The sequence below is a fragment of the Platichthys flesus genome, chromosome 10, assembly GCF_949316205.1.
Source record: "Platichthys flesus chromosome 10, fPlaFle2.1, whole genome shotgun sequence".
NCBI lineage: Eukaryota > Metazoa > Chordata > Actinopteri > Pleuronectiformes > Pleuronectidae > Platichthys > Platichthys flesus.
The window spans coordinates 11,238,057-11,251,099 of record NC_084954.1 but is presented as its reverse complement, the minus strand read 5'-3'; the positions used below and the strand labels follow the sequence as shown (position 1 = coordinate 11,251,099).

Genomic DNA, 13,043 nt, shown 5'->3' with positions numbered 1-13,043 from the left:
CAGATCAGCTCTATCACCCCAACACAGCTCTCACTTGTATGCAGCCTCAGCTTGATCAAAGCAGCTCAGTATCAACCTCGCTAACAAGATCAAAGTGCACCAAGTGTAGCTATGATTGTCAAGTAGTTGCATCAAAAACCCTTTGAACAAGCAGAACGACAGGAGGTACTGCTGCTCTCTGCTTTTTAACGTTTTCTGTGGTTCAAGGTTTAACAGCTTTTAGGTCTGTTATTTTCTATCTTATTTGTTTTACTTCACTCACAAAGCAAGACATTATAGGTTATTTATAAGGAAAAAATGGCAATATTGCATCAACAATTATTCAATATTATTTCCAATTACAATCCAATTACATAAATGTTGTACTTATAGGATGAGTCTCATAACATGTGATATATGTGACATGTTTGTCCAAAGCCGTATTGAGATATCCCCTAATTACACACATTAACATATGGTAAGTTTTAAGGTCAATGATGATTCAGGCACTTGACTTGACTCAGTTCAAAAAAAAATCTTAAATGCACTTCCTGTTCAGTCGCAGTGTAAAACTAGAGCCTGATGTTTGGTTATCTTACCCCTTTGACTCCCTTCAGCTCTCCTTTCAGCAGGCTGTCCAGAGGAAAGGTGATGATGTTGTTCATGTTTTGGAACTGGAGGAGAGTGAAGACGGAGGCAGAGAAGAGTTGAGAGGTTAAAGTAGAGGACTTGTGTGTCGTCTCTGTGAGTGCTTGTCTTTGGTGCACTTTTATTGTCGCTAAATGTTGAAATGACGTCAGTACCCATTCGCAAAGAAACGGGGCAGAAAAGTTAATGATGCTTTGCTAAGTCTCTCTCTTACAAGTTTGAATGTTCGCAACAACAACAGCTGCATCTTTTTAACATCTAAGAAATTGAATTCTCACACCATTAAGGACAAGGAAATGAGCAGATCCATTATGAGACTCTGTGGAGGTTACTGCTGAGCTCTGCCTCTGTGTGTAAGGCTGCTTTTGTTATAGCTTTAAAAGATTACATCCAGAGGTTTAGGGCTATTTGTTTAAGCACTGCAGCACTTATGACACACCTGCACATGCGAGGTGATGGCTTGCTTCGAAGACTACATAACCACCCTTCAAGTGTACAAGCATTAATGAACTTAACACAAAACAGACTGACGGTTTAACAGTGCTGATAATATTACGCCACAGTCATTATAAGACGATACTACACAGGTTATGTTTGTAATAAAAAGTGCTGTGAAGCAATGTAGGTGAATAAACAACAGCAGTTTGTGTTTTGACTGATTTAATTCACTCCTTAGTGTCTTTCTCATAAAAAAATGTTTTTATCATGAAGCATTTATCAACTTTGAAATGTCAGTTTTCATTCTCTCTTACAGGTAAGTATATTTTAGATCTAACTAGAAAAGGGCTACATTTATAAAATGTAGGATTATTTTGTGTTAGTCCTGTCGAGCAAATCATGTGGCAAAATCCACTCTGGGGCAGAGTTGCAATGCTGGCAGGAGTCCAGCTCATCTAAAGGCTGCACAATGAAAACGTAGCAAAGCAAAACCCTCATTTCCAGCAGGAATTGTGGATGCAGCACAAACTGTCCATGTTTAATAGGCTGACTTTATAATGTGTCTCTGAAAATTTGTTATAAATAAAGAAACGGCCAGAGGAGTGAATGATACATTTTTGCTGACTTGTATTTCAATTTTAATTGGATTACGCAAACTACTTTTTTCAGTTGGAGAAATACAAGTGGTGGTGCATTGTATGATTATATCTTCACATCCAGGTCCATGGAAGCTCATGTTCTCTTAAAATAAGGTGTGGAGATGGACTCATTGTGAGTCCAAGGGGCAACGACGGACCTCACAATATGGTGTCACATTTTTGTTATAAAGCTTTGGCCTCCACACACTAACTGGCTTTAACAGGTTGAATTAGATCCAGCAGTATTTGGTGTTTAAGCTACCCCGGCTGTGTCAATGGAAACCTGGAGCTACATCCTGAGGGCTTTACTCAGTGTGTTTGTTAGAGAACACACACAGCGACTCAGGGGGATTGAGACAATTAGCGACAGGATGGAAATCTTTCTCATCCCCGGAGGATTTCATTCCTCCCTACGCTATTGACCATAACGACCTATGCTTTCACACACAAAGTAGACTCACCAGGTTTTTGAAAAGCGCAGTGAGCTCCTTCGTGAAGACAGAGAACTTGAGGAAGGCTGAACCGAGATCAGGATCGTCTCTGTACACACAGTTTTCTCCAAACTTCTCCAGGGCCTGCGTGTATTGCTCCTCATTCTCCACATGGGCTGAAAAAAAAACAACACACACACACGAGGGTGAGCTTTGACAGGTGGAACCAAGGTCTTTCACTCTATGATCGTTACAAGTCAAAAATCAATCGCTGTGTATTAATAATAAATGGAAACCTTTCAAGCGAACAAATATGGACTTTTTAGGCTGATGCATTCTTCAATCACTATTCAAGGTTTTCCCCTGTCCAGTACTTTGTGGGGGTCGTAAGCCCTGTGTACTAGCGCTGCACAATCTATAGTAAAAACGTGATCTTGATTCATGCCTCTATGCAATTTCATTTCAAAAGGAAAACTGTTTTCATTAGGAACATCAGTTGCATCACAACGAGTGCTGCTACTTCCCCAATAAATTACCACATGATACAGAGCAGCAGAAACCGGCAGGAAGGAGAATGAACCTAATGGGTGAGACAAAGATGTAAACGTCGCTTCAATCAGAGAGGAGGAGCGAGCCACAGAGGTCTGCTCAATTAATTCATTCAATTAAGTCTCCAGACAAGGCCAGGTGAGGTTAGTTCATTTATATGGCAATATTCAGACAACGCAATTTGAAGTGCTTTACAGAGGCAGGTTTATAAAACTGCTGAAAATCCTTCCATTCTCTCAGTTATCACCCCAAAGTCTCTGCACCAGTTGGAAACCTGTAAACTAACCGTGACCAAAGTCTCCCAGCGCGTCTTAAGTCGGACTAATCTACTACGAGGTTAGGCCCAGATGATTCTACTTAATACAATTCACGCCTGACTAGACGGCTGATAGCAGCTAATGCTATTGGGACGGTGATGGAGCGAGGGCTGGAGCACAGGGGACGGTTGCTATGACGACGCTCACCGAGAGACGTGACAGAAACGAAAAGGAGGTTTGTAGAGTGATAGGAGACACACGGGAGGGGGGGGGGGGGCACGATGTAAGACTCCTGCAGCTATATCATGAGTCGGTAGTTGTTCGGAAACACACACACACACGCACGCACACACGCACACGCAGACGCAGATTAAAAAGCAGCCAGACACAGATTGTCAGATGTGGCAGGTTTACAAATGAAGCCGGATCATGTCTCAGCAGCAGAGATATCCATCATGTTATTAAAAGGGGAAAGCTGTGGGCCTCTGAGTCACTACCTGCAGACCTCCTCCCATCAGACAAATCTAATTTAAGTCTCCAAACATCAACTGAAGCAATAAGTGAGCTGGATGATAAGGCTCCAATGAAACTCTGTGCACAAAGAGCCTTTGGTATCATGTGCCTAAGACTGCCGATTTCCCCCCCTCATCACAACCAGAAATAAGAGACACCAAGTCATTTTATTCTATTAAATAACATATTATAGTAGTAAGGAAAATATAGAGTTCCCAGAACCAGCAAGCTGCATATTTTGTCTGACCAAATACTAAAATCTTCAGGTATATTAAACCAGACTGTCACACCCTAACACTAAAGAAATGAAATAAACTGTCAATACATTTTCCAAAAAATAATTTCGAATCTCTTTTGAGTTAGTTTTTCTTGCTTTTCTCTTCTCAACTCGGACTCTGGACCAATGTGACCGACATATTTCCCTCGTTTGTGGCTCAAAGCAGTGAGATGTGACATATGAGAGATCGACTTCAATCATCGTCAAGTGTCAGACACCGACCCTCACCACACACCCACAGTCCACTGTTTACACATCAGCTCCCACTGTTTGGCTGTGGCTCGGAGCCAACAGGGCGGCGGCCTGCTGTTGTTTTTGAAGTGGCACAAAAGAGTCCTCAGCTCTGCTTTTCAAGATAAACAGCACCACCACCCCCCCTTGGCTGCTCAGTGAGCACATGCATATTTGCTGTAACAGGACCTAAACACATCACACATGCAGCTTATAGTACGGGGCAGCTTTGGTCCTTAATCGATTTATATGGTGCGCTGTGGTAATTTGTGAGAGTCGAGATAAAGGGAAAGGAAACAGGAAACGTTGAGGTCCTATATCACATCATATATAGATAATTCTGTGCAAAACCAAACCTCATTGGATAGCTCTGTTTTTACACTTTTTGTTCATCTACAACCCCGGATCCATTTAAACGGAGGCATGTACAAAGCTTAACCTCATAACTGCTACACCAGCAGAGTCCGCCTGGATTCTTAGCTCGGTTTTAAAAGTAAGATGATCATCGGCGGTGAAACCTGCTTATGACTTAACTACCAACTTAGAAAGCAGAAAGTCCTGCTGTTTAACTGCTGTCACAGATTTCAGAAGTAAATGCTTGATTGTCATGAAATGTCTTCAAGGAAATGGCCGTGGCAAAGAAAGAGAGAATGATTATTTTTGCGTGACTTCTGGAAACAATGACCTTGTCTTTACTTGAGGACAGAGACATAACGCTGTCAAACACATAAACACACTTATTAACTCCAAACTACGCGAATTGCTTATACCCAGTTGTGCACAACATTCTTTGACGCATCGCCTACTGTGTCTCTCTCACACACACACTTGTAGAGGCGTCTGTTGGGGATTATCTAACATCCCAAAGGCCTGTTTTGCAAGTTCTTCCATGTGACACACACACACACACACACACACAAGCAGAGTTTAATCACCAGGTAGCAGGCTGGCCTCTGCTTCCTCTCTCCTCTATCCCACACTCATTCCCTCGCACACGGCTCCATCAGTCCTGGTCAGCAGACGCTCCGACACTCACTAAAACAATGTGCAGCCGACCTCAGATCTAATTCATATCTCTATGAACACTCTGTGAAAACAACTCTGGACTCCGTGTCCACTTGGCAATATGGCCACCGGCCGACAGAGAGAAGGGAGGGTTAGTTTGAGATTGACACCAAGGTCATATCTGTTAATGTGAAAAATAAGTCAGTTAAGTTAGAAAAGTATAACGACAGGAAACAGCAGGAAACGGTTAACTTGGCTAAACACTCCTTTGATCCAAATCAAAGAAAGCAGATATAACATTAATTCGAGATTTAGAAGGGGTAGTCAGTTATTATAAAATAATCGTTTATAAATGATAATCCAGTACAAGTTTGAAACAATCGTGATATTGATTTTTAAGGCATATCGCTCAGCCCTAATGCTAAGCTTAGCTTACAGTCTCCAGGTAGTAGCACATGAGTGGTGTCAAACTTTGTCTAAAATGACTAATTGAATACTATTATACGTGGTTCTCTGTTTCATTTCATTAGACTTTTTCTGTGTTCTTCCTCCTTTACTTCCCCTCAGGGTTTCTCCCTCCGACATCCATCCAGTGTAATTACATTAGCTCTTGTGGGATTCTCATTTTCTTGGTTATTAAGAGAGAAATTCTTGAGGAATGTGTAGCAGCGAAATTGAAGGACATTCCAGAAGCCATCAGATTCAGTTTTTTCCTTAAAAAGCAAGAGGTGAGTGCAGCGTTATTCAGACACTCCATCCAGCTATCCTGCCGAACGATAGGTGCGATAGCATGAACACGGTGTTCACTCGTCTGCCTTGGGTCATTATCTGTTCAGCAGCTTTGGCAGGTCTGTCCTGGTGGCTGTGCTTGATCAGCTCCAGCTTCTTCAGGGGTTTGAGATGCTGCTGCTGGTTTATTCATCAAAACCCTTCTCGCTGACAAACCTGACAGGCTCCTGCAGCAACTCAGGGCTCTCTCGTTCGTCTAAAGCTTCACCTGGATCACCCGTTCTCTGTTTTCCTTCCCTCTGGGTTAAGCCATAGACTGTATACAAAGCAGCACAGATTGTAATTGCTCAGCCTCTCAGGTTCACACTAACATGGCACTCTTGTTTAGTTTTCCTCACCAAACCTCCAGCTTCACTATCGCCCGTTCTATCCTCCTCCTTCTCCGCTTCCTCCTCATCAATTCCTTGTTTCCAAAAATATCCCTGCAGGTTCATGAGAATGACAGCCAGTGACACTAAGAGATAATTCTCTGTCTATTGTTGCAGTCAGCGTCGAGGCTCCCTGTGTGTACCTCATTATTCAGGCTTTATCCCAGCATCCTCTCTGGAGAACATTAAGAATACTCTGTGCGTTCACTCTCTTTCTCACATGGCAGAGATTCTTGGCTTTTAAATAATGCAGCACGATTGTTAACGTGCATGTCAGTATTTTCAGTCGATGCCTGTGGGAAGTTAATTTTCGTAGTTCAACTTCGCTGTATTCCAACTTTTTAACTGCATCTTTTTTCACATTTTTACAAACCACTTCAAGTGCCATACATTTGATACCTAGTTTGCTTGTGGATTGACATGAAATGTCAAAACTGCATCAGACTCTGATATCCTATAAAGAAATTAAATACAAATGGAGGATGTTTGAAATGATTTGAATATATCTGAAAAACAGCCACAAGTTTTCACATTTGACAAACTAGTTTTAGGTTACTTGATAATACAAGTATAATATGCCCTTTCCTTGTAGCCCTGTATTGGTCTCCACCAGTTCCTGTGGGGAATACCTGGCTCTTTAGCTGCTAAATACTACAATTGCCAACTTTGTCTGTGTACCATTTTGTGCAGTGAGGTGCAATGCGGAAAACAACTGCCTGATGTGATGGTGACCGCAACACTATGAGAGCACTGAGAGTGAAGGAACAGTAGAGTTCAGGGTCACCAAGCCAAAACTTGCTAATAATTCTTCATTAGTAAGATCAGCTACTATAAAATTACGCTGTTATTTGATAAATTATGAATACAATAACATTGATTCATGCACCCTTAACTACACAATTTCTAAGATAAATGGTGTAAAATACATACTCTTCTCTATACAGGACACTCGTTATTATTTTTCATTTATACCTGGCAGCGTTTCCATAATAACTGTTGTTAACAAAAAGTGACCCAGGTTACAGTGAGTTTCTCTTGGTAGACCTGTAAATAACAGCTTTGTGGTTTTTCCACAGACTAAACACTGTTTGTACTGTAAACACTGACAGAATCTGGACAGGTCTCATGTTTCAAGGCAAAAGGGCTGGTTTTCTTCCTCCTGGGGTTTCCAGCAGCAGATTATCTTGTTCATTATGAAAACAAAACTCAGCTACCTCTCATTCTTAGGCATGTGCGTCCTGCTGCACTAAACACACACATTCAAATGAAGGCAATGTATCGACAATGGTGGTATTCATTTTGGCAGCTGAACAGTGTGAGAAAACCAAACAGGTTAATCTTCTACAGACACTACTGAGTCGATACCCAAACAACATCATACTAAGAGTCCGGCCAGTAGGAGCCTACGCGTATAGGACATATGTGTAAATGCATGTTCTGTAGTGAGGTGAAGTGAGAACACAAGTGTGTGTCCATGCCTCAGCACCCACACACAAACACAGTGGGTGCCCCTCCCCAGCTGTTCCTCTGGGGGTCTGGATCAGGCAGCTGTCCCTTTGGCATGAACAGAGCCCACTCTGTTCTGAAAAAGGCATGCTCAGCACATTGTTCAGAGGTCTCTCTCCCTCTCCCTCTCCCTCTCCCTCTCTCAGCGGGGTACTGTCAGGCAGGCCAAACAAAAGACACTGGAAACACCCAGCACTGGCACAGCCAGCCACAATGAGCATGGTAATAACACACAGTCAGACAGAAACAAAACAACTACACTCCCTTCCCCTCCCTTAGAGACGGTGAAACAAAGGCTCTGCAGATGTAATTAATAATTATTTACATGTTTAATCGATTATTTGTGCGATATTTGTGGATTAAACTAATAATGCTTGGATTCAGGTAGAGAGAAAAACCTTCAGACACCACAGTTCATGGGATTTCAAATTGCTTGTTTTATGTAAAAAAACAAAATCTTCATTATTTTTAAAGCGGAGGGAAACAAATAAAACATCAGAAGAGCCAACTGCTGGATTGAAATGGGACTGAGCTTGAAATGTCTCTTCTGGTTTCTGGCTAAAGTGGGAATGTAAAGACAGGAGGACTCACCCAGACCAGACGTGTAGATGGTTTTCACAGACTTCTTCATCTTGTACAGAACACTGCGGTCCACATCCAGAGCCTGGCCAGACAAACAGAGGGAGACAGGGAGATGAGGAGTGGGATAAAATCATTCAAGCACCAGATAGTCCAATTACTGTCGGTCAAATGCGAATATATTTTATAGATGGTGATGAATTAAGAAGTGTACCACTGCTGCCTGTACAACTGCAGTGCAGAAAAAAATAATAGAAACTGTGTCATAGTGCAAAAATATTATCAATGGGCATGCTGAAAAGGTCCATATACAGCATATAAAACCACAGCCAGTGTGTGTTCATGTGAAGTACCTCAATGAAGCTATAAGTTGTTCGTTAGTTGTTACATTTGAATATTCAAATGTTAACGTTTTTTGTTTCAAGTTTGTGTTGACGTAGTAATGCTTATTTATTTTTTGTTTCCTGTTGTACTCGTCTAATATTCTTTCTGACTCAAGACTCAAAGAGCTCAAACCTCAATGCTGAGCTTCATAAACCCCAGACACTCAAATCTATTCTTATATGACAGCCCTGCAGTCACATCTGAGTATCTGTAAACTGTCCGTAAACTGTCAGCAAGAGATTGATTGAACTGTTTTGTAATGATTGTGTTGTAGCTAAAATATATGATATTGGGTGTTGTTCCTGTTATTTTGTCCACACTCATTATACGTGTCTGCATGTAGAAGATGTAGTTTGTGTGTTGTCTCTATGCAATCTTTCCACTCGGGCTGCATCTAATGCATTATTCAAGGCAAAGCTAAGAATAGACCAGAGCTCCCATGTCAGTCATTATGTTAGTATCTGTGTATGTCTAAACGTTTGTGTGTATGTGTGTTTGTGTGTGTGTGGGTTCATCAGTGTAATAGCTTGTAGGACAGGACCAGTGAAAATCGGAGGTCCCTTAAATGAAGAGCAATGTTCGTGAGTTTCATATCTGCACAACACACACAAACAAAACTATAAATACCAAGCCACAAACGCGCACACACACACACGTCTGCATTAATCTCAGACCCACACAGGAACCAAGACAAACACCAGAAAGTCCAGTGCAGACAATGCACCACTATATCAGCGTTGAGTGAGGTAGTCTCTGGAGATCAGGGGGATTTTGGGGAAATTAGCTTTTAGGGACTTTATTATGAAGGTCCACCCAACCGGGTTAAAGTCAGAAGCCACTTCCCCCCCTGCTCCCCATCTGAGTGACACATATCAAATCTCCCAGACCCTCTGAAAACAAAAACACACAATGGCTCCCATTCAGATGCTATATACACACACACCAACACTGTACACTAGAACCAGACCGATGTCAAATGCTGATACAAGGTAAAAAAAATAATACAAATGTAGATATATGGCCGAGAAAACACAAATACAACCAAATACATAGAACTTGAATCAAGAGCTAAATTAACATCTTTTCTGCATCATTTATAGTGTAAAAATTTCGCTGCATATCACCAAACACACACACAATCTCTTTCCAACACAAGATATGATGACAAAACGTATTAAATCCATAAATCTTTTTATATCGAGGCTTTGAGCGATTTTCTATTGAAAAGTGGTGGAACTGCTCAGCACCTATTTCCCCCAGCGTCATATTTCTCTCACATGCACACACACAAACACACACACACACACACAAAGGCAGAAGTGACTTTGAAGGGTAAGTGACAGATAAATGAAGTGTAACTGGCTTTAGATACACACTTCTCAGAGAAATGACAAAAACTGTCACAATGAGCTGTTTCCCTATCAGCAGTGGTTCTCAGGGGCGACACACGGCTTGTAAAAGACTTGTCGCTTGTTGAGGCATACAGTTACACTGACTGAAACAGACCCCGGTGAAGAGGATACGACCATCTAAATGATGAGGAACGAAGGATCTGATCAAACTAAAACCACATTCATCAAGATTTAACCTCTGTTTTAATGGATCATTCATGCACGTTTCTCCACCAGCCACTGTCTAATGTATACTCGAACAGACCTGAATTAAGCAGTGAGTGTAACACAGAAGCTACTTGTTCCTCTGTGTTGAATTAATACTTTCAGTGCTGTAGTTCTCGTTCCCTCGGCTCCTGTTAAATGACTCATCTGCTAATGTCCCATTAGTCGTGTCTCGCTCAGACAGACTCTCTGACTGTAGAGCAGGCTCCACACAGCTATGCACATGTATGCATACCCTTATACAGGTAAAAACAAAAGGTAAAGACAAATCCACCCACAGAAAGACTTTGAAAAAGGGAACTGGAGAAGACCACTGTTTTCTTCGCAAAACTGATATCCCCTTTGGTTTCTACATTAAATCTAACGTCGTAGTACTGAGGGCAAAAGCAATAAAAGCATTTCTGCTGGTATCTGAGCTGGTGAGCTCTACAGGAGACGTGCATTAATTTCCTGTTCATCAGTCTCTATGCAGCAGCCTATGATCATAGTATAGCTGGGCCAACGCAAGAGAAGATTAATGTAATAAGGAATAAATGTGCCAGTAATTTTCTCGATTAATCCCATAATCTGTTTTCTAAACAATGTCAGGAAACAGTGAAGCCAGTCTTAATTGCACAGCTCGAGGTAGTAGTGGCTTCAAAAATTCCTAGAAGCAAAAAAAAAAAGCTATATAGATTTTTTTTAGGAAGTTTTATCTGAATGATTAGTCCATTTTAAAAATATGAATTCCTCAGCAAACTTCCCTATGTAAACATGTAAAATACACTCAAAACAATGAATAAGTTGAGACACATTGTGACATTTTAAGTTTGACGTAATTCAGTGTATTTATAAGAAAATCACTTGCATGCTAAACTCTCTCTAAACTACACCAGTCGTCTGTGTGTGTGTATATTTAAAACAAGCCCATAAAAAGATGTTGATTGTCGTTTATTAATTGATGATCTGATGGTGTGCGATTGCGTTCCGGCAGAGACAATGTGAGGTCAAACACGGGTGAGCTACTGAATTTAAAAGTGCAAAGAATCAATTAGACAACATAACATGATGAGCCTTTCTGTTGGTTGTTGTCTGAGCTTAATTGTCTTCTTGTAGTTAAAGGAAGTATTACTGCTGAGTTCAATACCTTTATCACTATCTGCACACAGTGACAACAAAAGGAGACAAGCAAAAAAGGCAGCACTCTAAATGGCTCTGTGGCAGTAGCATGAAGGTTTCTGTGATGGCTAACAAGCCTAACAGATAAGAGATTTATGGCAATCTGTTCACATTTCTGTAGCATATGTTGCATCATCACAGTCAGATGGCAGCTACTGCCAGTCTTCTCCTAAACAGCTTTATTTTATAAGGGGTTATGGTACTTATATTACAGCTAATTATAATTAAATATGGTTTAAACCGATCAAATGATCGAAATAAGCTTTGTGAACCAAAATGACACATATCAATGTTGAGAAATTTGTATTGAACACATTTTCATTTAATTTTTACCTTTTATTTTTCCTTTTTATTTAAGACTATTCTTACTCAAGTATCTTTGTATTGACTTTTAATCATCTTTGTATCATTCACATTTTCAAAAAAGATTCTCCATAATATTTGCAGTTACAATCTGTATTTCTCATGGATATGATTACATATATATATTATATATATGGTGTAATTACCATTTTTAAATCATGTTTTACTTGTTCAAATATTTTCTCTTTTGTTTGCTTTATAACTTTATTAAAAACATATGTGCCTTTCACACATTCTACTTTATGTTGTGTCTTTTATAGACCAGTCAATAATGGACTGTTGAGGCTGCTATGATACTGGTATTTAGAAGTAAAATGCAATAATTGTACCCACGAACAAGCATTTCTAGTGATCCCCCTTTTCATTTTTTCTAACAATTTCAACTAAGAAATACAGTGAAAAGGATATTTTTAAAATTTGAACTTGTCACTCCCAACGCGTCTTTGGCTCTCTACTTCAGTTTGTTATGATTCATCAGTGGAAGCCTACAGACAAATCTGCAACCAACTAATGTGGCTTCAAGCATCACACGAACATTGACTTGGACATCACAGCTCCAACCAACCCAAAGTCTCACACACACACACTCGCACGCACGCACGCGCACGCACACACATACACACAGTATCACGCTCCAGCAGACCCTTTCAATCCACAGAGAGTGGTCTGCACGGGAACAGGGGGGAAGACAAGAGAGAGGGGGGCAGCCAGGCGGGGTAATAAACCAGCTGAACACAACAAATGCATAGCCCTAAATCACTCACACACTCTCTCACACACACTGGACTCTTAAATCACTTTCACACATTTCCACTGCTCTCCAGGGTTGAGCGGAGTGACTCTACACTGAGCACTGGGCCACCTTTTGTGAGAGCCCTATTGTTTGCAGCACAGGCCGCTCTAAAATTAGACACATTTAACCCAAAAAGAAGTATTCACAGCGAGAGGGGATTTCCACTGCTGTGTAGCGCAGGATCAGAGCTAAATCCCCTCACAATAGGCCTGGCCCCTGAGCCTGGAGCTGCTTCACAAGCACACTTCATAAGACATTATTGCGAGGTCAGCACTTTTCTTCACCTAATAGCGGCTCGCGGTACAGTGGCTCTTTTCTCCCTCTCCTGCTGACCTCAGTGGACTGAGTGAGAGGAGGAGAAAAACCACAAACTGAATTGAATTAGTCCTCTTAATGTAAGACATCGTCATCATCATCATCATTGTGATTACAAGCGGGCACCATCTGCCGCAGCCCCTCTACAGAGGCTATCCCAACACTGCTGGGTCAGGGAGGTCGTTGCCACGGCGATCGTAGAGCAA

General features: G+C 41.2%; 1 protein-coding gene across 1 annotated transcript in view; it reads right to left on the bottom strand.

The window, feature by feature from the left end:
- asap2a (ArfGAP with SH3 domain, ankyrin repeat and PH domain 2a) overlaps positions 1 to 13,043 on the bottom strand; it is a 50,493-nt gene that overhangs the window by 23,713 nt on the left and 13,737 nt on the right. Inside the window, exons 2-4 of the mRNA XM_062397584.1 lie at positions 8,221 to 8,293; positions 2,165 to 2,310; positions 579 to 653 (exon numbers count right to left, since the gene is read on the bottom strand). Coding sequence (XP_062253568.1) covers positions 579 to 653; positions 2,165 to 2,310; positions 8,221 to 8,293 — 294 coding nt within the window. The remainder of the gene's footprint in view (positions 1 to 578; positions 654 to 2,164; positions 2,311 to 8,220; positions 8,294 to 13,043) is intronic.